The sequence below is a fragment of the Carettochelys insculpta genome, chromosome 4 (genome assembly GCF_033958435.1).
Source record: "Carettochelys insculpta isolate YL-2023 chromosome 4, ASM3395843v1, whole genome shotgun sequence".
Lineage (NCBI taxonomy): Eukaryota > Metazoa > Chordata > Testudines > Carettochelyidae > Carettochelys > Carettochelys insculpta.
Genome location: NC_134140.1, coordinates 65130962 through 65158861, shown reverse-complemented (window position 1 = coordinate 65158861; position 27900 = coordinate 65130962). Strand labels below are relative to the sequence as shown.

The following is a 27900-nucleotide window of genomic DNA, read 5'->3' as shown; positions in this document are numbered from 1 at the left end:
GGCAACCTGTTCTTAGGCATTTTGACCATTACCGTATGGTGGCATTTGTACCATGCTTGACCACTCCCCATAAAAAACTTAAGTGCTCTGATTGAAACTGATATTGCCTAATTATCTAGCCACATAAACATAAAGGTTCTTTACATTTCAACACTTATATTTTGTGTTCTGTAAATGGTATCTCTTACAAACATTTGGTATAGTCTAAAATTAAAACAGAAAATCTGTTTTGGAGAATAAATAAGAACCACTAAACAGTCTAGCGGAATTGTTTTCACAGCTCATCAGTGCTTTATAATACAGTTGGAAACATTACTCAACTTTAGTTTTAAAATACAGAAGCATATGACAGCAATTTTATTATTGATTTCTGTTTTCTCATTGAGAATTTGTTAAATTGATCATATTTGTGTTCTCAGTAACAGTATTTTACATGAAATATTCTTGAATTGACAGCTTGTTGTAGAGAATCATTTCACGAGCTCTGAATAAGATCAGAACTGATCTCTGTATAGCTTGGTTTAGTTTGGGTAAATTTTAGCATTGTGTCCTTACATGTGTTCAGATGCTGACATATAGTCTTATGATTGTTTTAAATTTCAAACATATCATGTATCATGGCTTGGATGAGTTATATTTCTCACTGGTTTGATGAAGATGATTGGTATGAGGGACACAGAAGAGTAAGAATTCTTTGTTTAAAATTATCATTTGCTATTTTACTGCCTTGCATTTTTCTTGATTGCACTGCTGTTTCTGTGTTACTTATATACTGTTAGCATTATTTGCATTGCAGTACTGAAAATGGATCATTAATATTTACTTATATGATCTTAATCCTGGGGTAAGTATATACTGTCATATTTTGCAGATTTCAGGAAAACATACTATTGCGGACCATTGGAACTGCATTTTTTCATTCTTGGAGCTTCAGTTGCCACATAGATGTATTTTGATTTTTTGGCTGTGTACTTTAATACATGATAAATTTTCGAACATTTAATTAAATATTCCATTTTAGTCTATTAGAAGGAATGAATATAATAACTAGAGGTTCTAGTGAACTAGGTATGCTGACGAATAGGCTAGAGTGTGGAAAATCTGAATAAGACAGTATTTAATAAATAAAGTACAGAACTTTACCTGGGATTATCTTCATGTTGCATCCCTGGATATTTGTATAGGATTTTCTGAAGCGAATGACATAATTTCAAAATAAGAAGAGTGGTTGCCATGACAACCTTTGCAAGATGTCTTGGAAAAAAATAAATGTGTTTTGAGAACCATATGCTTCAGGCAAATTTGATCAATTGCTATTTTTCCTAGGTTTAAGATGGAAAAATAATGCAAGGCATATTTATTTTGGTATGTTATGCTCTCTTTTACAGGAATTGCTTTGTGTCTTTTAAAGGTATATTTCTCAGCCATTTGATCATATTGCAGCCGGAATTGCTGGTGTCCCTGTTTTTCAGCAGTACCTTATTAATTAAATATATGTGTGATTTGTTATGTGAGAACTATGTGTTCACTGCTGCAATGCAGCACTAGAAGATGTTAATTTTTGTTCTCATTCTCATCTACTGTATGTTTTTCATCACATGGTTGCTTTGATACAGCCTTGTCCTCTGTCAGCTACTCATGAGGTAGGCAGTTGTGAGGTTAGTGTAGCTGTATATAATGATCCACTGGCAAACAGAAAGCAGGAAAGAGGATATGCTATAGTGTGGCTGGTAACCTTTCAGGAGATGAAAACAGTTTATCTACATCAGATTTCGCTAATATTTTCATAGTACGCATTACACCTTCATGATTTTATGGAATACCTACCTTTTTTTCATATCATCTACTGTTGATGTGCTTACTATAGCAACGGCAGGCCTGGCAAGGTCGTCGTCATTGTCTTCCCCATCATCAACCATGGGCTCAGCACCTGTTGGTGTTCGATGCCTCCCTCATGATTTCCTTCGATCTTTCCTTGCCCAGTGTGGAGTGGCTTAGTTTCTGTAGACTTGCTCCATACCAATCTACTATGTCATCTACCCATTCTTTGTGGGGTTTGCCTCTCCTATTCGAACCATTCATTGTGCTGAATACCAGGGTCTTGATTTTTGGTTTATTGTTGATTCTGCAGATATGACTGAATAGCTGTAAGTTCCGTTATATAACCTTCTGCAATAGTTTCTCTTGCAGCTGCATTTTCCTCTATAATTCCTCGTTGGTGACCTTCTGCATCCATCCTATTCTCAGGATCTGTTTATAACAACTCTTCTTGAATTCCAATATCCTTCTCTTCGAATCTTTCGTTATCACCCATATCTCACATCTGTACAACATCTATACAACATCTATTATCACATCTATACAACATGCTGATAAATACACATTTTCAAAATGCTCAGCTTTGTTCCTAAGCTAGTCACTTTGCTTTTCCAGATCTTATCCATTGTCTTCAAACTCACTCTTGCTTATGCTATTCTAGTTGCTATTTCCTTCTTACACTCTAGATCGTGTGTTAAGTTTCTCTCCAGATATGTGAACTTCTCAGTTTTCTCTAGTTCAATCCCATCTACACTGATCTTTCTTCCTATTTCCTTATCTCCAAATACCATTGTTTTTGTTTTATTGATGTTCACAAAACTCCGCCATGAAGCCTCTGTGATCTCCATGCCAGTCGCAAGCCTGGATGGAGGAGGAGGATTGGTCAGATGTGTGTTGATGTGCTGACTGTCAAACAACAATACGAATGAAATCTGATAAATGATAAAAGATGCTGGCTTGGACGTGGCCCAGATAAACAAGGTCCGCGAAACCACTCAAGCGATTAGGGTTGGGTTGATAAGTTGGCTACTGAAAGAAAATTAGAACTAACACATATGCTATCCATTGGAACATAGAACGTCCGAACACTGTGGACAACTGGAAAATTAGAGCTGCTTCGGAAAGAGATGGAGAGATACCGATGCAATATATTTGGACTGGCAGAGATGTGTTGGACAGGATCAGGAGAGATATGTGGTTGTGAAGTCATTTGGTCAGGAAACAAAACAAAGCATGAGGCAGGAGTTGGACTCCTTCTTAGCAAAACAGCTAAAATAGCATTATTAGGATACAAACCGGTGAGTGCAAGAATGATGGTAGCAAGATTCGAAGCAAAACAGTTCAACATCTCAGTCATTCAGGTGTATGCATCCATGTTAGACAATATGGAGGAAGAGATTGGCCTATTCTATAAAGACTTGACAAAGCTGGTGGAGGAGATACTGAAGAAAGATGTGTTGATCATCGGAGGAGACTGGCATGTGAAGGTTGGAACAGATAACGAAGGTTGGAGAGAGTCATGGGAAAGTTTGGATACGGAGAAAGAAATGAATGAGGTGAGAAACTACTAAAGTTTCCTACAGAGCATGAGATAGTGATCTGCAACACAAGATTCCAACAAAAAGACTGTAGGAAGTGAACATGGCGATCGAATGACGGGAAGTCCAAGAATATGATAGATATGATTTTGATAAGAAGAAGATAGATGACATCAGTACAGCAGTGCCGAACTTTCCAAGGAGTGGATATAGACTCAGACCACAGTCTAATGATCACAAACATCAAGATAAAACTCAGAAGAAAATGTAAGATGCAGTTTAAGAAAAGAAGAGATGTGGCAAGACTATGTGAGGAAGAAACAGGGAATGCATACAGAGCAACACTCAAAGAGAAGATTAAGAATATCTCCACAGAGAAAGATCTAGGTAAGAGAGTCACAGGGATAGCCATCGCTATAGAAGAGGCAATTGAGCAGCCTGTTCCAGAAGAAGAAAAGATCAATAAGAAGTGGATTACCCAGGAGAGATTGAAGTTGGTTCAAGAGAAGAGAGTGCTGAAGATCAGAAGGGATGTTTCTGAGATGGCAGAACAGCAATATAGGGTGAAATGCAATGAGGTAAGGAAAGCAGCCAGAAGGGATTAGCAGAAATGGTTAGAGGAGCAATGTGAAGATATAGAGAGGTATTATGGCAAATGTAAGACCATGGAGGTGTATAAGAAAATTAGAATATTAATAGGAAATGGCAACTGAAGCAGATGGCGATCAAAGATGAGAACGAAGTGCTCATGAACAGGGAGAAGATTGTGCAGTGATGGACGAGATATTGCACCTATCTATACAAAGCACAGTTGGACCCGAGTGTCTCAGAGGGACTGATTGAAGAACTGAAAGAGAAATCTCCACCGAGCATCAAGAGCAAGACCGATATTTCAAAGGAGGATGTAGAAAAAGCGGTGAAACAACTAAAGAACAACAAGAGCCCTGGAAATGATAAGATCACGGGAGAGATGATCAAATACGGCAGAGAAAACATGATTCAAGTAATACACTGACTGTGTAATGTAGCATGGATAGAAGGGAGCGTGCTTAAGGAATGGACAAGATCTGTGCTAGTGACAATACCCAAGAAAGGAAGTACATTGGAGTGCAAGAACTACAGAACGATTGCCCTAACGAGTCATCTAGGCAAGGTGCTGATGATGATACTGACTGAGAGACTAAGATCGCAGATAGAAGAACATATAGCAGACAAGCAAGCGGGATTCAGAAAAGATAGAAGTAGCATTCAGCAGATATTGGCTGTAAGATTGATAGCGGAAAAAGCTTGATGGAAGAACAAGAACATATACATTTGCTTCGTCGATTTTCAAAATGCATTTGACAGTATAGATCAGAAAGTTACTTGGGCAGTGTTGGAGTCATACGGAGTGGATAGCAGACTGATACAGTTGTCGAAGAATATTAATGACAATGCAGAGGCAGCGGTGAGAACATGCGGGGAGTTGGGAAGTTGGTTTAAAACAAGTAGAGGTACGAGACAAGGAGATCCAATATCACCAAGTATCTTCATTGCACACCTGGAAAGAGCGATGGACAAGATCAAGGGAGAGGTAGAAGGGATATCTGTGCATGGGAAAAGAATTAACAAGTTAAGGTTTGTGGATGATATAGTTATAATTGAGAAAGATGAGGAGAAAATAGCCAAAATGGTGCATGTGTTAAACGAAGAAGGGAAGCGGCATGGACTGATTATGAACATTGATTAAAACAAAAACAATGGTATTTGGAGATAAGGAAATAGGAAGGAAGATCAGTGTAGATGACCTAGAAAATGTAGAGAAGTTCACATATCTGGGGAGCAAAGTAATGTATGATTTAGACTGTAAGAAGGAAATAGTGACTAGAATAGTGAACGCAAGAGCTAGTTTGAAGGTGATGGACAAGATCTGCAAAGCAATTAGCTTGAGAGCAAAGCTGAGCGTCTTGAAAACGTGTGTATTCAGCAGCATGTTGTACGGATGTGAGACATGGCTGATAACGGAAGATTTGAAGAGAAGAATATTGGCGTTCGAAAGGAGGTGTTATAGAAAGATTCTGAGAATAGGATGGAGCAGAAGGTCACCAATGAGGAATTATATAGAAAGATACAGCGGAAAGAGAACCTGCTGCAGAAGGTTATAAAATGGAAGCTACAACTATTTGGGCATATTTGCAGAATGAATGATGAATGAAAAATCAAGACCCTGGTATTTGGCATAACGGATGGTTTGAATAGAAGAGGCAGACCCCACAGAAAATGGATAGATGATATAGGTGATTGGTGCAGGGCTAGTCTACAGAAACTAAGCCCCTCCACACTGGACAGGGAAAGATGGAAGGAAATAGTGAGAGGCATCAGATACCAATGGGCCGTGAGCCCACGGTTACTGAGGATAATGATGATGATGTTCATAATCAGTCCATACCTCTTCCCTTCCTTGTTTAGCACCTAGCTTCTCTTCATCTTCTTCAATTGTAACTATATCATCTGAGAACCTCAAGTTATTGATTCTCATCCCATGCATGGATATCCCTTCTTCCTCTTCCTTGATCTTGTCCATCGCTCTATCTAGGTGTGTGATGAAGATACTTTGTCTCATACCTCTACTCATTCTAAACCAACTTCCCAACTCTCTGCAAGTTCTCACCTCTGCCTCTGCATTGTTGTTGATGTCCTTCAACAACCGTGTCAGTCTTCTGTCCACTCCATATGACTCCAACACCACCTAAGTCACTTTCTGATCCATACTGTCAAATGCATTTTGAAAATCGACGAAGGGATTGTAGATGTTCTTTTTCTTTCATTGAGCTTTCTCTGCTAACAATTTTGGTGCCAATATCTGCCATATGGTACTTCTGTCTTTCCTGAATCCCACTTGCTTGTCCACTAGATGTTCTTCTGTCTGTGATCTCAGTTGCTCCATCAGTATCATCATCAGCATCTTGCCCAGATGACTTGTTAGGGCAATCGTTCTGTAGTTCTTGCACTCCAGTGCACTTCTTTTCTTGTGTATTGTCACTAGCACAGATTTTGTCCATTCCTTATGTGCCTTCCCTTCTTTCCATGCTATATTACATAGTTGGTATATTTCCTGAATCATACTTTCTCTGCCATATTTGGAAAGTGAAAATATAGTGAAAGCCTTGTTATCCGACACCTGGATAACTGGCAAATTTGTTATCTGGCATCACAGCCCATAGGGCCTCTTGACTGGTGGCTACAGGATGGCTGCCTTGCTGGCTGCTGTGGGGTCAGTGCTCAGATAACCAGAAGATTTAATTATCTGGAAATTCCCATTCCCCAGGGAGGCTGGATAATCAAGCTTTTACTGTATTTAATGTATGTTAGCTGTCACTTTAATTGCATTTAACATCTGAAATCTATTAATTCTAGTATCATGTGATCAGCCAGCTCTCAAACATGTTGGTTTGAAACCTGTTCTGGATATTGTCTCAGGTAGACATAACTACTTGTATGATAAACATGCTTGCTATATACTGTTAGGAATGTTAGCATATGCATTTATCACTCTGGAGCACTAGTTTGCACATTTGGATTTGCATCTTTTTGTATTTCTAAAAGAAAGATTTTTTCATCCCTAGATCACAACATTTTCTTTTTTTTCTTCTTTAAATTCTAATGGTTATAGATAGCACTGGTAAAGTTGTCTGTCACCCAACATATCTTGTTTTAAGTTTCAGCCATTTCTCAGGAAAAGGATAGGAAAAATATATTGTCTGCCCATGTTATGAAATTCTTGTAACCATTTAATTGAGAAGTTACAATGCCACTTTACAACAGGACTCTCAATATTTTTGCAGGTAAGTTTGGTGGGAAAAAATGTAAATGATCATGTAATCAAAGACTATTCCAGAAACCTACGTGCAAAGGTGCTGAATTAACCTTATTTCTGGCATTTCCTAACTTCTGAGGTACAGGTTGAACCTCTCTAATCTGGTATGCTCTCATCTGGCAATATCCGTAATCGGGCATGAGTTTAATTAGCCAGGAGACCACTTCCCATAAAATTTGCTTACAGCCATCAGTCCTGGCTCTCAGTGTTTTGTGCTATTATATAGCTCTAATTTACCCATAAATGTCTTTTAAGAGCCCAGGAAGCAGTGCAAGTGTTGGTAATGCTGCTAGACAATACTGACCTCCTGTGGTCTGGGAAATTCTCTTGTTCAACACCAGTCAGGTCTCCACAGTGCTGAGCTAGAGAAGTTCAACCTGCAGTAGTTGTGACTGATATTAAAAATATCTAAATGATTTTGTGAAAGACTTCATGTTAGCAGATTGGGAGTAGAAGTTCTAAGAGAGACTGCCTAATTTATAAAATGGCATAGTGTTCTTGTGGTTTATTTTTTGTCTCTCTTTTATTTCTCCAGTGCTGATGATTCCCTAGAAATTACAAAAGGCTGAGGACTGCTTTTCAAAATGGAACTTCTGAGCTCCTTGGCTCACTCTTTTGACATCAAGAGTGGCACCATAGCAGCCAGTGTTATTAGACAGGACGTAGAAGCAGGTCCTGATGCCCATTGTTGAAGTACTGCCAAATCAAATGTAGCCTTAAACCAGAGATGCACAACCTTGTCAATAATGCATAGTTAGCTTGCCAGAAGCTTGAGGATCAGACATAAGTTTTCATATTTTAATCTGTTGTAAATACACACAATTATGTATTTATGCAGGAGTTGACAAAATATGGGTAGAAATCTGCAAAGCATCAATGGAAAAGTGGTACAGGCACACCTGTTTCTTCAAGTCTATTTTTATCTTTGAGGCAGACACCAGCCTTATGAAAGAGATATCTTATTCTGCAGGATAAATGTGATATTTTATTGTTCTATTTCATTAAGAAATGCTTTCAACAAACTTCTTGCAAATACCATCCATCCGTTTTACTTGCATGGATACCTATTCTACAAGCATTTATAGAAATGTAGTAAATTCTCAGAATTGAAGGTGCATTGAAACTGTAAATCAGTGTGTTCTATCTGATCCTTAGGCTGTCTCTGTGTGTGCATATGTATTATGTTATATATTGTGTTATATGTAAGAGGTGGTGTGGCTTTGTTCCCTGTGAGGTTTATGTTATGTGTTTTATTTTCTGTTGAACACACAGTTCTTCTCATAGATTTCTTTAGCATTAGTAAGGTGGGTCCTCTTGTTTGATTTTCTTTTTTCCATTACCCTATTCTAAAAAATCATTCCTTATTCTTCATCTCTATTTCAAGCTTCGTATATGGAAATTTTTGAAACCACATAGCTCTCTTTTAGGGAGAGTTTGAGGTAAAAAAAAAATGAAAACAAACTCTAATCTGATATGAAATTTGCCATATGAAATGTGAGGGTCATGGCTTTTTGGATATATTACAGGAAGTATTCATAATCTATCTTATATAACACTAGAACCAGAAGGGACCTCATGAGGTCATCGAGTCTGGTTCCCTGTCCTCAGAGCAGGACCAAACACCATCTAGACCATTCCTGATAGTTGTCTATCTAAACAGCTCTTAAATATCTCCAGTGATGAAGATTCCACAACCTCCCTAGGTAGTTTATTCCAGTGTTTAACCACCCTGACAGTTAGGAAGTTTTTCCTAAGGTCCAACCTAAACCTCCCTTTGCTACAGTTTATAGTGTATACCTATCCTCAGAGTCCAAGGATACCAATTTTTCTCCCTTTTCCTTGTAACTCTCTTTTAGGTACTTTAAAGTGCTATCATGTCCCTTCTCAGTCTACTCTTTTCTTAACAAATAAGCCCAGTTCTTTCAGTCTTCCCTCATAGTTCATGTTCTCTACACCTTTAATCATTCTTGTTGCTCTTCTCCGGACCTTCCCCAGTAGCTCCACATCTTTCTTGAAATGTGGTGCCCGTAACTGGACACAATACTCCAAATAAGGCCCATGAGTGCTGAGTAGAGAGGAAGAATGAAGTCTTGTATCCTGCTCACAACACTCCTGTTAATGCATCCCAGAATCGTGTTTGCATTTTTTTTTTTTTTTTTGCAACAGCATCACTTTGTTGACTCATATTTAGCCTGTGGTCTGCTATGATCCCTTTCTGCTCTACTCCTTCCTAGACAGTTGCTGTACATTCTGTATGTATGAAGCAGATCGTTCCTTCCTAAGTGGAGTACTTTGCATTTGTCCTTTTTAAATTTCATCCTATTTAGCTCAGATCATTTCTCTAGTTTGTCCCGATCACTTTGAATTCTGACCCTGTCCTCCAAAGCAGTTGCAACCCCTCCCATCTTGGTAACATGTACAAACTTCATAAGCATACTCTCTATCACAATATTTAAATTGTTGATGAAGATACGGAATTGAACTGGTCCCAAAACAGACATCTGCAGAACCCCACTTATTATGCCCTTCCAGTAAGATTGTGAACTGTTAATAACTACTCTCTGAGAATGGTTATCCAGCCTGTTATGCACCCACCTTATAGCAGCCCTTCCTAAGTTGTATTTGCCTAGTTTATTGATAAGAAAGTCATGCGAGTTTATATCAGATGCCTTACTAAAGCCTAGGTATACAACATCCACTGCTTCTTCCTTATCTACAAGATTTATTATCCCATCAAATAGAGCTATCAGATTGGTTTGACATGATTTGTTCTTTACAAATCCATGCAGGCTGTTACCTGTCACCTTATTTTCTTCCAGATGTTTGCAGATTAATTCATTATTTACTTGTTCCATTATCTTTCCTGGGTTAAACTGAGTGGTCTGTAGTTTCCTAGGGTGTTCTTGTTTCCCTTTTTATGGATGGGCACTATATTTGCTCTTTCCAAGTCTTCTGGAATCTCTTCCAACTTCCAGAACTTTATAACTAAAGCTGGACTCAGCTGCATTTCCATAATTATTTTACATAATCTGTATACTTTGAAACTACATTTCACTATCTCACAGATTCCCTTTAGTATTCAGAAGCCTATAGAAAATTACTGAATTTTGTGAATCTAGTGAGTGAATAAGGCCCAGAGGGTAAAGATGAAGGCAAATGTAATGTAATAAATTGTACAATGGTCATTTATTTGACAAAGGTATTTCAGTTTTAATTTATAATACTTCCTAATATACATTATTTTAGAAACTGTACTATACTAAATGTGAAGACTTAATGAGGTTCCACCACAGCATTTGCCCTTAAGCTTTGTGTTGAGAATTTAGTAGTCAGTAATATATTTTTGTGAGAATTATGATGTACAGTAGTGAAATGTAGATCATAAAGATTCTTCTGTATCAGTAAATATTTTACATGTGCAGTTTTTAGGCTGCAAATTCAAACCTTTGTGTAGAGTTCAGAAAAGTTGGCAAACTTCCTCCTAAATGGACCATCTCTTTCAAATGAAAAAGTATTGACTTTCTTGGACAGTTAATCATGCTGTTCAACCCTCGAAGAAATTCAAAATGATCTGGACAAACTGGAGAAATCGTCTGACGTAACTAGGATGAAATTCAAAAAGGACAAATGCAAAATGCTCCACTTAGGAAGGAACAATCAGTTCGATTGTAGAAGATCACAAGCTAAATATGAGTCAACAGTGAATCTTGGAAAGGAAAAAAAAAAGAAATAAAAAGCAAACATAATTCTGGGATGTATTAGCAGGAGTGTTGTACAACACGAGCAGTAATTCTTCCACTCTGCTCCACTCTCGTTGAACCGCAAATGGAGTGGAGTATTGTGTCCAATTCTGGGCACCACATTTCAGGGATGTGGACAAATGGCGGAAAGTCCAAAGAAGAGGAACAAAAATGATTAAAGAGCTATTAAATGTGACCTGTGAGTGAAGACTGAAAAAATTGGGTTTGTTTAGTTTGGAGAAGATGACGGGGTGTGGGGGCAGCAGCAGTGTTGTAACTAGCTAATTTGGCACCTAGGGCAAGAATATAAAATTGTGCCCTTCGTCATATATTCATAGTAGTTATTGTGTGTAAAAATGGAAAACACATAAACAATACAGTGCTCATTTATTATAGTTATGAGATTTGCATAAACAATTTATATATCTTAATACATATAATTAAGGAGTTTATTAAGCAAGAGTTTACAACTAATGAATAGCTAAATTGTATAGGGTAAGAATGAAAACACAAGTCATCCTCAATGCACAGGTGAGTTGCAGCAGTAACAAGCACTGACCATGATCAACAGTGATATATTGAAATACGTCTTGCCTTGGATACGTGTTGTGGGAAGATTACACTTAAATAAATATGTAGCCCTTGGGCAAATATACACAGATTTTAGTGGATTAATCAAAAATAGGAAAAAGTCTGAGGGGTAACTAGGTTAGTCGGTAGCTTCACAAAACAAACAAGTAGTCCCGTAGCACCTTAAAGACTAGCAATTTTATTTATTACGTGATCAGCTATCATGGATAATGAGGAAGTGGGTCTTACCCATGAAAGCTCATCGCCTCTTAAGGGGACAACAGGGAGCTAATGACCCAATTCCACTGAAAGTCAATGGGAGTTGATTCCCAACTTTTCTTCATGACTTCTAAGGTGGGTGGGGGGTGAAGTTTTAAGCCATATTGACAGATTAAATTGTCAGGTTAAAATAGTAGAATGGAAGCCTACAGCAACAATTTTACATATACAAGATTTTCCAAAAGGAGATAGTTTCGTTGACTGGAATTCTGCCCAGCTCCCTCATCAACTTGTTTACATGCTGCCTGCAAGAAATCTACAGTAACAGTTAAAACTATTATTTGGCGCAGTACTTCACATTGGCTATGGCTACACTATGTTCCACTTTCAGAAGCGGAATGCAAATGAATGAGATCCGAAATGCAAATGAGGTGTGGATTTACATATCTTGCGCTTCAGTTGCATATTTACACATGATCTTTCTTCCGGAAGAGCCTTTTCTGGAAGCAAAAACAGCTGTGTAGATGGGGTTCCTTTGAAAACAAACCCTATTTTCAAAAGAATCCTTCTTCCTATTTTGTTTCTGGGCTGAGATGTGGGGATGGTAGTAGGGGCACCCTCACAGCGGACATGCGGCTGGCTCAGGGATGGGGTGGCAGGCTTCTAAAAGGAAGCTCCCTCGCCCAGTGCTAAGACATGGTGTGTCTGTGGGGAGCTAGTTATCTGGTGACTCCTTGCCCAGATCTGAAATGTGACTGTTTTTGGTGTGGGAGGGCTAATATTTGGGGACCAGGCGCTGAGGTGAGGCTGGTGGGAGGGGGCTGGTTAAACAGGATCCCAGAGTAAAATGGCCCCTCCACTTTTTGGTGGAGGAGCAAGGTGGGGCTGTAGGGCTTTTGGGGAGAATAGGGATGTGGGAACAGGGCCAGAGTTTGGGACCTCCCACTTCTAGAGAGTTTCTCTCCTGCAAGGACCCTTTACACAGTGCTGAGATGTGGCTGGCTCTGTGGTAGAACACAGGGAATGATTATACAGGGACCCAGAACTGAGATGTTGGCTCTCAGAGGAGATATGGGGACTCATACAGGGATTCCTTGCCTGACATGGAGATGCGTCTGGTTTTGGGGTAGGGAAGGGTTGGTGACACAGGGACCTCTCACTTGGCACGAATGTTGAGTGGGATGTAGGGACCCCTTACTTGGCTGGCTTTGGGGTGGGATTTAGGAACCAGTCACATGGGACCTCTCACCTTGAATGAAAATGCAGCTGGCTCTGGGGTAGGTCACAGGGGGCCAGTTACATAGAGACCCCTAGCCTGACACCGAGATATAACTGGATCTGGAGTAGGGTGTGAAGGGGGCTGGTTATATGAGGACCCCTTGCCTGGCTTGGAGATGTAACTGGCTACAAATGTGGTTGGCTCTGGGGTGAGACATTGGGGCTGGTTACACAATGATCCCTCACCCTGCCAGAGATGCAGTTGGTACAGGGTGCTGGTTACATGGGGATCCCTCCCCTGGCACTGAGATGCAGCTGGCTCTGGTCTGGGGGACCCCTTGCCTGGCTCTGGGGCGGGAACTCCCAGGCTCCTAAGCCGCCCTGTGACCCACAACCCCCTCAATGACCCCTGCAACCCCCAGTCCCCCCACCCCCTCTGTGACCCCAGCTCCCCTGTGCCCTCTGGGCCCCCCCCAAGCCCCCTCTGTGATCCTGGACACCCCCTTCCCCACCCAGCCCTCCCCCCTGCCCCATCTCTCCCATGTGAATTTAATTGGTTTAATGGCTGGCTACATGCCAAATGTCTTAGGTACCTGCCTCTGTCCTTTTAATCACTGGCCCCTGCCAGGGCTGGGATACAATTCTTGGGCCAGATCTGAGAACACTGAGGTATGTTTACCTTCAGCATCTAACTCTTGGTGATTGGGGGCTCCCTCAATCCCTGATCTTTGGAGGGAAGCAGGCCGCTGAACACTGGGAAATCCCTTCCAATCAGTACCAGATGGGGAAGGTATGGGACTACCCCAGCTTGCACCTGGGTGCTTGTCCCCTGTATTTGTACCGCACACTTGCACTGGGGTAAAAGTTTACTCTCCCATGGACACAAGTAGCCCCCATGTGTCTGCCTGGCAATAGCTGCTCAGGCCTGACTAGATTCCTTGAAATTAGGGTGACAGTACTCCCCAAATCTGCTTACCCCAAGGTCTCCTTTCTCTCTACCTGCACTGGGTGGGTGTACTTGGTGTAACTGTCACCCCCACCAAATCAAGCAGGGCACACAGGTCCAGTAGTTACAAGTCAAAATGTCTAAGTAGTTACCAACCAATGAGAATTAACATTTTGTAAAGAAAATTACTGAAAATATGCAAAATAAGATTATAATTAGTTATTTTACTTAATATTTCATGTTTGGTGATTTTAATCATGATTTAAATCAGTCCTCCTGCCAGAGGTCCATGGATTTCCCAGTAATTTTATGACATCCATCTTATTAAAAAATCAGACCTCTCTATCTCTTTTCTATGTCAGCAAACTCCTCCCATGCAAGAAGTGATGTATCTGAAACTGAGGGGACCACAACGCATGTTTTCCTCTTCTATAAATATTTTCACATAATTGATTATGAAACCCCTGTCTTTAAGCAGATAACATCCTTACATATATATCAGAAATTTAAACTATATCTTTTAACTTTTGTATTGTTGACAAGCAGCCAAAATTAATATTTTTAGCTTTGAGTCTACAACTACACCTTAGCTGTAACTCAAAATAACAATTTACACAGTTTTCACAATGCAAGGAAGTCAGAAGAAGGAGAGACTCATTCTATATGGAGAATCAGAAAATGTGTCTTTTGGTAATCAGTATTCCTGTATATAAGTGTATCATAAAGATACAATATATTCAGATTCGTGTACCCAAACGATATTGTATATATCTGTATAAACAAGGCATATATATCTTATGGGTCAAAATCACTGGTAGCATGAACATATACTGATTGTATTGATCATGGCTGCTACTGGTTAATTTATGTATGTGCTTATATTATACATATATCCTGTTTAAATAAACAGGGCTTTACTATGCTAGTCGTGCCTCTTCACTGGTCTTGTAAAGGCTGCTATTTTGAAAATAACAGTGTAGTACAATCCTGAAATACAGCAAATAAATGAAATACATGGAATACATGAAATAAAGCAAAAAGAGATTAAAATTAAAATGGTACCTCTTAAAGAGCTGCAGTTGCCAGGCTACTGACACTGCCGTTTTGTGTGTGTGGTGCGACACAATGATCAGGCTTTTCTTCTGCGTCCTTTAGCAAGTCTTTCGAACATCAGGGTTTAGTTCCTTCACCTGTTGAGTAAAGTGATTTCTTTCTACATTCAGATCAAGAGATTGTGTATTTTGGAAGCCGCAAGGTTTTGGAATGGACATGGAAATTCTTAAGTGGTTCACAAAAAATAATATTTGTGCTAAGGTAGGGATAGCATAGCCATGTGTCTGTAAATAATGGTAAATGGTAGCTATTCATCCAATCCATTTTGTCAGATGGGTTTATATTAATTAATAATAGCATCTCTAAAGTAAGCAGATTTCCAGTGTAGTACTGTTTTCTATATTTAGTAACCAGGAAGGACTTAGTATGTTTCTGCTAATGCCGGCTGAAAAGAGAAAAGACTTGGGCTTTTCTCTGTCTCCTAGGAAACTGTAGACTGTCTTTAGTAATAGCTTTCTTAGTGTTGTATACATTTTACAGAATTTCTGAATAAGCAAAATGTTTCTGTATAATTTATATACTGTAAAGATATATAAAATTAATTATTTGTGTTTTAATAGGCATGAGCTTAACAGGAAACTGAAAAATCAACATTAACATCACTAAAGATGTAACATGTAGCAGTTTGGTTATATATTTATATTTCTTTTGTTTTTCTATTTTACTGCCATTTTATTCATGCTGATGGTCTGATGAATGTTGTTCTCTGTTTCATACTCTGATCATGTTTGACTGAAACTTGCAATATTTGAGGAAATGTAAAGGGTGCTGGCCTGAAGCGTGGTGGTGACCAGGAATATAACAATGCTTGCTTAACGTGATTTAAGTTCTTTAGCTATAATGGCTATATTATGCAATAAAACTCAAGTATTTTTGCAAACAATGGCATTGAAACTCTATAAATAACAAGAAATATCAACAAGTGTAGAAGAAGTACTAGAGAGTAAAGTTTGAAATCATTTATATATTCTAAAAATGTGGATTCAAATCTAATTGCAAATCAAAAATAATAAAAGTACGTAAGAATTTATTACAGTATTTATTTTGTTTAAGCATGTTCTATTATCTTGACAACATAATAATGGAATAATATTTTCCTTTTCAGTGTGCTCTTTAGAACATAATTTCATTTGAGAACATATTAAAAAAACACCCACTTAATAAAGTAAAGAAGGTAATATTTTCAAATTATCTGCCCCTTTTTGTTTGCTAAGTCTCTCGAATGTGTGTTTCTACCTTTTCATAGAGTTCCTTTTTGCCTTTTTATAAACATATTCAGAAAGTAGAAAGTCTAGCCAAATTCATATTTCAAATACAAGCACAGTGGTTATTGTGAAATATTTTGTGTTATGAACACACAAATTGGAAACGAGACTGAAAATACAGACTTGTTTCACAGCAATCAGATGGCAGTGGCTTTTGATCACTATTAACATGGCCTTTATTCATGCCAGCAAGCAAAAGGAATCCTACTAATGGTACCTTCACCTAAAAATACAAAGTATGATATACAGTAAATCATGCAAGCACATTGAAGAAAGAATTGGGCTACCGCTAAAGCATAATTGCTTTTTTCTTGTGGTTGATGAGGGTAATCTTCAGCCCAGTGTGGGAACCCCTTCTCCCTGCATCAGCTCTAAAGTGGTGTTTTAAACCTTGGAAGTTTTCCTGTTTTTAAATTTTCCTGTTGACTGAATTTCAGTGAGGGTATTATACAGTTAAAGGGAAAGGGAACAAGAAATGTCAAAATGAAGGCTTTATATAATATTTCACATTTCAAAATGGTTCAACTGTTTTTCCTTCTTTTCTGTATCTTTAATAAACTGTTGAAAGGATTTTTAATGATGTGTTTGCCAAAGTGCTGAGATCTCTTTATATCAGATCCTGGACATTGGAGGGTGATTGAGTGATTTAACACATTTGGTTCATTTATTCCATCTAACTTGATAAAACAGATCCCTTGCCGAAAGGTTGTACAGGTTGAAACTCTCTTGTCCGGCACCCTCAGGACCTGACCGGTGCCAGACAGGAGAGTTTGCTGGATCATAGGAGGTCAATATTGTCTAGCACATTACCAACACTTGCACTGCTTACTCTACTCTTTAAGGAGTTTTTGGAGCAAATTAGAGCTAACAGCACGGAACAGTGAGAACCAGAACAGGTGGCTGTAAACAGACTTTCTGGGATCATGGGAAACTTGACAACACCCTTAATAAGGGGTCATCCCGCTAACTAAAATCATGCTGGTTTACAGATGTTGCTGGATGAGAGAGTTCTGGATTAGATTGGTTCAACTTATTCCACTCCAAGGCGTTCTACTGCTAACAGTCACTTTGCTTCCAACCCCATGCCTTTCGCATCTGTAGCTTCCAGGCCTCCGATTCTCTTAATAATGGTGATGGCTCAGGAGCTTTCTGCAGACTTAGAAATTTGAGGTTGCATCATCTGATGCTTGGTTTGTTTTTGAGAGGTTATTTTTGCACAAGAGCTAGGGAGTTTAACTTCTTGTTTTTTGTTTTTTTTTTAAATGAAGAATGAGATACTGCAGAAGCTGATGGCCCATTCTTGAGGAAAGAGTCCTTCTTGCCCTACATAGTAGATTTTGCAAGCCAAGGAATGAGCCACCTTTTATGGACTCTTTTTCTCTGACCTTCCCAATGTAATTTCACACTTTCCCTTTTACACTTGATTGTGTATTAAAGTAAGTATTAGGACAGTCTCAATGTGAAAAGTGAATGGTAAACTCTTTGTAACGTGATGGATACAGCTCCTTAGTGACAGATCTTCATTTTGTATTTATGCTATTTATTTCTTTTAGTCATGTGTCTCATGAGACTGATTGTCCTATGCTGTTCACATTCAGTCACACATGGTTTCTTTGGCAAGGCAATAAAAACAGATCTTCATAAGTCTTCTGGGTCGTGCCCTGTACTGAAAATATCATTTAAGAGTTTCGTAATTGTGTCAAGACCAAAGTCTTCTAAGGCTTCAAACATCTCACTTGTGAGTTTGTCCAGACCAGGTGCTTTTCCTCTTTTCATGTATTTCAAAGCTTTTCTTACTTCTTCCTTGAGTATAGGTGGACCATCTTCATTCTTAGAGGGACTCAGCTTTTCAACAATTCCTTTGAAGATTATTATGAACCAGATTCGAAATCAAATACAGTCTGAGATCTCTGATGAACAATGTGGATTTGTGAAAGACAGAGGTACTGGTAACACAATCTACATTTTAAGGTCCTCAATCGAAACAGCATTGGAAGTTCAAAACGACATATATTTGTGCTTCATCGACTATGCAAAAGTGTTCCACAGAGTAAAACATGAAGAAATGATGAAACTGTTGGAAGAACTGGATATAGATGGGAAGGATTTGAGAATAATTGAAAACATCTACTGGGAACAGACAGCAGCCATCAGGGTCGGAAGAAACCTTACTAGATAAGTGAAGATAGAACAAGGAGTGAGACAAGGTTGTGTTCTTTCACCTGATCTATTTAACTTGTACAGTGAAAGAATAATGCACAAAATAGAAGGTCTGCCAGGATTAAATATTGGAGGATGTAACATCAACTACCTGAGGTATGCAGATGATACTGTTTTAATAGCAGAAAGTGAAAAAGATCTTCAGGAACTGGTTAACGTTGTCAATAAAGAAAGCAAGCTGAAGGGACTCAAGGTGAACATCTCAAAGACGGAAGTAATGGTTATTACGAAGATGGAGGTACTGCCAACGTGTGAGGTACTAGCAAATGGAACAGTTCTTCGTCAAGTGACTAAATTCAAGCACTTAGGATCCTATATCACATCCGATGATAGGTGTTTAACTGAAGTGAAATACAAAATCGCTCAAGCGAAAGCAGCATTTCAGAAAATGACAAGCATTCTCACAAAGAGATCTTTATCATTGGAGATTAGGAAAAGAGTGCTGCGATGTTATGTAGAACCGGTCTTCATGTATGGATGCAAATCATGAACTATCAGTAAACAAGTTGAGAAGTACATCGAAGCCACAGAAACATGGTTTTTAAGAAGCATGTTGTGCATCTCATGGATGACCAAAAGGATGATTGAATGTCTTAAATGAAGCCAACAGCAAAAGAACACTGTTAAATAGGATAAGAACAAGGCAGACAAAATTTATAGGCCATATAACTAGAAAGTCTGCGCTTGAAAATTTAGTGACAACAGGAAAGTATAATGGAAAACGAGGACGAGATAGACAACGTGAGAAAATATTGGATAGTATCATTTCATGGTTGCATTGCCACAGTACTGTGGAGGTGCTCCAGAGTACTTGTAATAGATAGGGGTGGAGGTCCATGATTGCCTATGCTAATCAGCATGGCACAAATGAAGGAATGAATTTCTTTTGCTTTAACTTTACCCACCCAATGCTTGATTAAAAGTAATTAGTACTCAATTTCCCTTTCAATGCCTGAAACCTCCAGTACTATAATCTCTGTTAGCTGGTTTGGAATGTGGCTCCGTCATCATGTGTGTTTACTCTCCCTTCAGTTTTGGTGTCCTCAGCAAATTATTCGTGGCTGAAATTATGTGAGAAAAATACACAAAAATAGGGGTATGAGGCACAGATATTGCTGTGTGCTTGGAATTCCTAAAATGTCCCAGTCTAGTTTAGTCCTACACTTGTAGGATTATTCACTTCTTGGAAAGCAGAAAGACAAGATGGGTGAAGTACTATCTTCCATTGGACCAACTTCTGAAGGTGTAAGACAAATTTTTGAGCTTTGTCAGGTCTGCTGGAAACTGACAAATGTTTCATATTAAGACTGAAATGGAAGCACTTGGAAGTGCTTTCTGGACCACTGATGGCTGTGAAGCACCGTTGTATACCCCTTATCTGGAATGCAAAGGATTTCTCTATCTCTCTTCTCTCTTGTGCTATTCATTAATTTGTATTTTTATAAAACCTACTTCTGATTTAAAAACTGAAATGGAAGCACATTGTCAACTCAGTGAAAAGCACCTGTGAATGGCATTATACAGCTAATGCACTATGTGATGAGTTGAGAGTATCTATCACTGTTAATAAAGAACTGTCAAAATATTTTAACCATAATATTAAATATAAGGCTTTATGTATAAATAAAAGGAAATTTATTTTGGAAATTTTACAGCACCGGTACACTTCATTAGTAACCTGTATCTCCCAAAGAGAGTGAGATTGGGGTATCATTCCCTCTTTGTTTTACACTGGTGTAATTAATTTGTAGGAAGAAATAGAAGTTAAGTTTTTTAATGTTTTTTTGTAATTGGTCTCAGTATAGGAAAGATTATTCATGTGCAGAGATGTGTGCTGTTTTGATCACTAGGCATTATATGAAGGGTGTGAATGGGGTGAGTCACCATCTTACCTCCAGCAAACCCAGTAACGAAGTATAATGCCCATTTCAAGCTTCCTTCCTGAACTTGACTGTACTTTGGGTTTATTCGTGGGACCTTTCCCCTCAGCTGAGCCACTCCCATAATGATCCTTTCGTATTTCTGTAGCTTTATTAATATGTCTGTAGCTATGAACAAGAGAGTCCAATTATAAAGTGGTAAGACTGCATTCACAAAGACATTTAATGATGCATTAGCATATACCACTTGTCTTCCTATTTGTTTCTGATGCATTTTAAAATCTTTTATTGTAGAGGCAGAGTACTGAAAACCTATGAAAAATTACCTTTTCACTAATCCAAAGGGAAAGATTAGGAATTAAATAATTAGCCCATAATGGCTAAGACAAATGATTTACAAATTCCAGAAAAGAAAATCATGAAAATATGTTGCTTACTTTATTTTGTGTTGAGATGTTTCACACAGTATGTATTTTATCCATACATTTTTGTGGCGAATTAGATTTAAGAATAGAATATGTTGAATTTTACTACATGAGATAATAAAAAGGCATTAGATTCTCAGTTGTTCTAATTCAGCCAAGCCTTTTTTTTTCTTTAATTTTCTGTTTCTACATTCATGTAGCACTTTAAAGACTAACAAAATAATTTATTAGGTGGTGAGCTTTCATGGGGCAGAGCCAGTTCTTCAGATCTGGTGACTGTCTCCAGCTCTGACAGAGTGGGTCTGCCCCACGAAAGCTCATCGTCGAATAAACTATTTTGTTAGTCTTTAAAGTGCTACATGACTACTTGTTTGTTTGATTAGAACACAGACTAACACAGCTACCTCTCTGTTACTGTCCCTGCACTTGTTTTTCAGTAACCTTAAGCCCTTTTCTTGCATAGTATGAATATCCGCATGGCTTTAGTCCTCATACATTCATCGCCTCTCAGAATACATATTACTTTGATTTATAAGATGAAAGGATATATTTTTAAACATACTGTTGAACAAAGGTGAATTGTTGGCTCATTTAAAAAGTGTCCTGTCTCTATTTCTCAGTTCTATAAATCTATTTTTTTTACAGGCAAAAATGTCTCAGGTTAAGCAAGTGGGCCTTTTAGCTGCTGGATGTCAGCCATGGAACAAAGATGTGTGTGCTGCTAGTGGGGACAGATTTGCATATTGTGCCACGCTTGCTATTTATGTTTACCAGGTAAGATTACTTTTTTTCACAATGAACTATGTGACCATTGTTCTTTGCTTTCTGCTTCACTTGCGTCCTTTTCAAGAAATGTTCCTGCCATAGTTTTGAGGAGTGATTGTAGTCAGAAAAGTAGCTGTACAGAATTGGCCTCAGTTTACTTAAAAGATCTACTGCAAAAAAAGGTTTGAAAAATGTTACAATTTGTTAGAAAGATTCCATATTGGCTTGTGCATCACTATCAGAATTGTGTAGCACTGATAAATAGGGCTCTATCAAAGTCACAGCCATGCAAAACACATCATGGAAAATGAAATCTGGCCCCATATGTGCTTTTACTCTAGTACCGTGATTTCACAGGGGAAAACCAGTGTTTCTCAGATTGGGGGTCCTGACCCAAAGGGGAGTTGCAGAAGGCTCACATTTTAGGAAGATCACAATATTGGTATACTTATTTGTGAATTCCCTTCAGAATTGGGCAAGTGGAGAGCGATGGTTGTAATGTTGGCCACGTGCCCAGCTCTCAAGACAGCACCCCACCAGCAGCAATGCAGAAGTAAGGGTGGTACTAACTACACATGCTGCCATTACTCATGCACTCCTTTTAGAGATGGGTAGCCAGAACGTGGTGGCTGCTGACTAATGCAGCTCTGCAGGCAGTAGTGCAGGAGCAAAGATTGTAATGCCATACCATGCTGCTGTTACTTTTGTGCAGTTGCTGGTTGTAGCTCTACCTGCAGAGCTGGACTCCTGGCATCAGCCAACCGCTCTCCAGTTCTGAATAGAATGCTGCTGCCAAGAGCTGTGCAGAACTAAGGATAACAATGTCACAACCCCCATAACCTTGTGACCCTGAAACGATTCCTTTTTGAGTTAGGACCCCTACCATTACAACACAAAGAAATTTCAGATTTAAGTATCTGAAATAATGAAATTTACCTTTTTAAAAATCCTGTGACCATGAAATTGACCAAAATAGACGAAGAATTTGGTAGGGCCCAACTGAGAAGGCAATGTCAGGATTAGATTTTCCTATACCCACTCCCTTATAGGGAACACAGGAGGAGAGACAGGAAGTGGGTCCAGAGGAGTTCCCTGAGTTCTCTGATAAGACTGAGCTGGGTTGGAGTATGTGCAAGTTGCATTTGTTTGTTTGTTTTTATATTAACTTTAATGAAATCTCAGTTTTAAATCCATTGCTCATTTGTGAGTATCACATATTATTCATAAGATGGTAAAACATCTCTGTAGCAAATATAGTTAGTGAGGTGCATATTATATGGCGATCTAACAATGGGATAGACAGATCTTTACTAAGTCTTAATCATGTTGTGTTAAAATGAGACAAATTATGATCTTCCACACCATAAATACTGAAGCTTCTGACTTTGAGGGGTGGATATACATCAGTGGCACTAAATAAATGTTCCTGAAGATTATGTTAATGATTACATATTGCAAATTCCTACTGATTTCATTCGAAGCAGGGTCAGGTTCTCTATATTTTATAACGCACTATATCATGAGTTAATGTTTTGGGTTGCTTCAACAGTTTTCTGTTAATTACAGTGCCGAATTATATGTCTATGATTAGAGCAAGGTTCTAGGAAATATAAATTCTCTGCCACTGACTTGCTACATAATGCAAGGCAAATCTCTTTACCACTTTGTGCTCCAGTTTACCCTTATGTAAAATAGGTGTGCCACCTGTAAAGTGCTTTAAACCTCTGATATGAGCATTGCTGTATAAATGAAATAAAATAGGTTAGTATAGGAAATGAATGCAAGTAATTTTTGGAGGCTGGGAAGGAGCTTAACTGAATATTGACATTTTTTCCATTTAAATTTCTCTCTGTGTAGCTTCTTAAATTTGTAGATACTCATACTTGTTAAAAAAATTGGAAATCAGATTGTAAGTAGAGTATGCTTCATATTCTTGGTCATTAATGAGCTGAGCATACTATCTCATTTAGCAAGGTATACCAAAGATATTAAATGAGTTAACTGAAATTTGAGTATCTAAAATAAATGTGTATTTTTTTAGTTGGATCACCGATACAATGAGTTCAAACTCCAAGCAATTATGTCTGAGCATAAGAAGACAATCACAGCAATATCTTGGTGTCCCCACAACCCTGACATGTTTGCAAGTGCTAGTGCAGATAACTTAGTGATCATTTGGAATGTGGCTGAACAAAAAGCTATTGCAAAACTGGACAATACAAAAGGTACCTAACTACCAAGGTTTATTTCTTGTAGCTCTGCATGTTTGGAATAGCAAAAATATTCACAATGTGATGAATGTTGAGGAATTAGTAGAGAGGATTATAGAATTTGAACAGTTATGGATAGAACACAAAATAAGCCAGTTATGATCTCTATTCAGGCCAAGGTTAAAGGTATTAAATTTGTAAATTAATTCCAATTCAGATGTCTCCCACTGTAATCTTGTGGTTATAAAAGTTCTAGAAGAATGGCTACTTTTAAATCCATTATTGGATATCCAGGGAGGCTAAAATGATCATTTATAGGTTTATATATGTAACTATTCCCGATGTCAGATTCATGTCCATTTATCCTTTTGCACAGAGACTGCACAGTTTGTTCAATGAACATGGCAGAGGGGCATTGCTGGTACTTGATGGCATATATCACATTAGTGGATGTTTAGGTGTATGAGCCTGTGATGATGTGACTGATGTGGTTAGATCCTGTGATGGGTGTTGCTTGTATAGATACGTGAACAGAGTTGGCAATGGGATAGTTGCAGGAATAGGTGCCTCGGTTAGTGTTCTTGTGGTGTGTGGCTGCTGGTGAGTATTTTCTTGAGGTGGTGGGGCTGTCTGTAGGTGAGGACTGGCCTGTCTCCCGATGAGTGTGTGAGTGAGGGATTGTTTTCCAGGATAGGTTTTAGATTGTCAGTGATGTGTGGAAGGGGTTTAAGCTGTGGGCTGTAAGGTAAGTAATTCTGCAAAAATGATATGTAGCATATGGAAGCAGGTTAATCCTCAGTCATATTTATAACTTTCATTGGCACTAGTGTTAGTGGAGCACGTGTATCACAGTATTGTCCTCTGCCATGTAGTATGTAAAATAATTTAAGAAACATTTTTCGCTCTTTACAAATGTGCCAAGCAGAGTTTACTTTTATGCCATACCACGTAAACACAATTGCCTACACTTAGACGGAAAGTTAGTTGAATATTTTTAGCATATTACTTTACTAGTGATTAAGATCTATAATGTTTTTCAAGGTGAATGTCAGTAATGGACTAAGCATATTTGTTAAGCAATAGCATTCTAAATTTCAAATGGCAGCTTTAACACTTTTTTTAATGTTTCAGGGGTTCCTGCCTCACTTAGCTGGTGCTGGAATGCAGGTGACGCAGTTGCATTTGTTTCCCATAGAGGCCCATTGTATATCTGGACTATCTCAGGAGCAGACAGTGGGGTAGCAGTACATAAAGAAGCACATAGTTTCTTGTCAGACATTTGTCTATTCAGATGGCACCCAAAGAAGAAAGGAAAAGTGGTATTTGGGCACACTGATGGAAGTCTTTCTATTTTTCAACCAGGTAATTTGCCTGATATCATAATTATTGACTGGTGTACGATTTTGTTGTTGTTGTTTCATTCTTTAATTTAGCTTTGATAACAACTTTTCTATAAAATTGTCCAGAATGTTGTAATGTTCCTGCTCATTGCATATGAAAAAATACATCGGAGTACCTAAATAAAATATGTAATCTTTTATCTTTTATATTTAATCCTATTTGGTAATCAAATCAACACTGCATCTTTTGAAATGTACAGTGAACTGATCTTAGGCTCTGATAGCATCGCTCTTCTCTAAGGCTATGTGTACACTAGAAACAGTAACTTCTGTTGACAGATGTTGATAGAGAAATCTCTACAGAACAGAAATCTCTACAGAACCTGTCGACAGACCGAGTTGTGTATAGCAGCAAACTGCCAGACTGCATGGCCCTCTGGTGACAGAATAGTGACAGAATGACAGCAGAATGGCAGCAATGCAAACAGGGCTCCCTGACAACCGGAAGCCCTGTCTGTCAACAAAACTATGCTGCACTTCTGTCCACATAGTGTCATTGCTCAAATTTTTGAGAGATAACACTGTTGAGGGAACTACAGAGTTCTGTTGAGAGTCTGTCAACAGAATGCTTTATGGCTGTGTCTACACTGAGCACTAGTGCCAACAGTTTGATGCAAATAAGTAGTCCTGAAAATGCAAAATGGTGGCTTGTTTGCATATGTGTTCAGCTAATGTGCATATGCATGAGGCTAATTTGCATAACATGAGAGAAATCACTCTGTGTAGACCAGGGTTCTGCTGACAAAGGAGGTTTTTGCCAGCAGAACCCGCATCTACACCACTTGAGTTCTTTGGTGATATGCAAATTAGCCTCATGAATATGTGTATTAGTTGCACACATATGCAAACAAACCACCATTTTGCATTTTCAAGGCTAGTTATTTGCATCAAACTGTTGGCACTAGGGCTCAGTGTCGACACAGCCTGTGTGTGTAGGTGCTCACTGAGTTATGTCGACAGCAGCCCCCTTCTGTCAACAAAACTCTCTAGTGTAGACGCAGCCTAAACGTTTGATCTTTCACTGTCCTGATGTTTGCACGGAAGTTCTGATTTCCTAATTTATTAATTTGGATTATTATTAGTTTGTATATTTCATAAGTAGAATTTTCATAATTTTGTGTTTTGTGCACCCCTCCCCCTCTTTTGTTGTTGTTGTTGTTGTGTTTTGGTGAACAAATAATCAATTTTGAACCCAAAACTAGGAGTCTGTCTCTATTATACCCTATTAAGGCAAATAATTGTCTTTTCAATTTATCTGTAATGCATCTAGCACATTCTTGGATGCTTTTTAGATATAGCAGTGCTGTATTAAATGCACATTACTGAGAGGAGAATGTGGAATTGTGTTTGGGAGTAAGAAGTTAATTCTCTTTTTTCATACCTGCCTCACTGCTTGGTGAGGGAAGATGGCCATCTGTGATGACCATGTTTGTGTCCCAGGGTATGTACAGTTCTGTTGCTTTGACTGAATTTTGAATGTCATGAGTGGAAGAATCTCTTCTATACCTGATGAATGTTTTTGGACAGCGGTAATAGCTATGGTGGAATTTTTATATTTCTCTTTCTGCTGCTTTTGGCACAGAATTAGCTGTTCCAAAGGCAATCCTTTCTCTTTTACTGTGTGTTCCTTCCAGTAATGCTCTCTCAGCCTAATGGAGAGCATTAATAAGATATACATGATTTACTGTGGGGACATAAACATGGATGTAGGTTTGGCCAAAACGATTTGAGGGTGAAAATAGAGGTGTAATAGATTTGGGAATAGGATATTTCAAGAGATGTGAAAAATTTACAAAGGTAAACAGAACTCTGGGTAACAAGGCAAACAATAATATGAGATTTTACTAATTAATGTCAGCATTATTCAGTACTCTTGGGGAAATCTGTGTTTCTAGGAGCATAGAATTTACTTCAGACTAAGGGAAACAGTCAGGGCAAAAAAAATCTAACTTGTTTCAAGACTAGGCTTGAAAACTCTGTTGGTGGGGATGGTATTATAAGATTGCTTCCAATGGCATGTGACACATCTGTGAGTGCTAATAAAAAATGCCCAGTGACTGGATTTGAGACGCTAGATGGGAAAAACTTCTTTCCCAGGTGTCTGGATTGTGGGTCTTGCCAGGATTCTCATTGTACAATTTGTTGCCATATCTGAGGTTAGAAAGGAATTTTTGGCCAGGACAGATTAGCAGAGACCATGGGGGCTTTTCACTGTCCTTTGCACCATGGGCCACTTACTGCTTTCAGCTAGAGTAAATGATAATTTTTCTCTAACTAAAAGTCTTTAAATCATTGTGTGAGAACTATGGTATCTCAGACACAGGAGATTGGTCTGTTTCTGGAGTGGAAAGTGAAGTTCTGTGTCATGCGATGCACAGGTCAGACTAGATCAGTGTTTCTTAAAGTATGTTCCATGGAACACTGGTATTCTATGAACAACTTGCAGGTGTGCCTCAGTGGTTGGAAAAATAATTAGAAGTTTTAGATATCCTGTATATTTTCTGTTATTAAGACCAGATACAATGTTACTTCTTCATTGCTATGCCTCAACAAATATCTTCATTTTGTTTTTGCTGTATATTTTGCTGTTTTTTGGTATTTTGTTTTTTTTGGTCTGAGAACAGGTTTTAATGAAGAAAATTTTCATAGGTGTTCCATAGTTAAAAAAAAAATTGTTTGGCGTTCCATGGTCTCAAAAAGTTTAAGAAACACTGGAC

General features: G+C 38.4%; 1 protein-coding gene across 5 annotated transcripts in view; it reads left to right on the top strand.

Moving 5' to 3' along the window:
• The first annotated feature begins 617 nt into the window (after window positions 1-617).
• WDR17 (WD repeat domain 17) overlaps window positions 618-27900 on the top strand; it is a 112364-nt gene continuing 85081 nt past the window's right edge. For 3 of the 5 annotated variants that reach the window (XM_074991861.1, XM_074991860.1, XM_074991859.1), the window contains exons 1-3: window positions 21460-21582; window positions 23615-23798; window positions 24915-25145. In XM_074991861.1, coding sequence (XP_074847962.1) covers window positions 21460-21582; window positions 23615-23798; window positions 24915-25145 — 538 coding nt within the window. Of the gene's footprint in view, window positions 684-21453; window positions 21583-23614; window positions 23799-24914; window positions 25146-27900 lie in introns of those variants that run through there. The other 2 variants (XM_074991858.1, XM_074991857.1) reach the window with 1 other exon arrangement.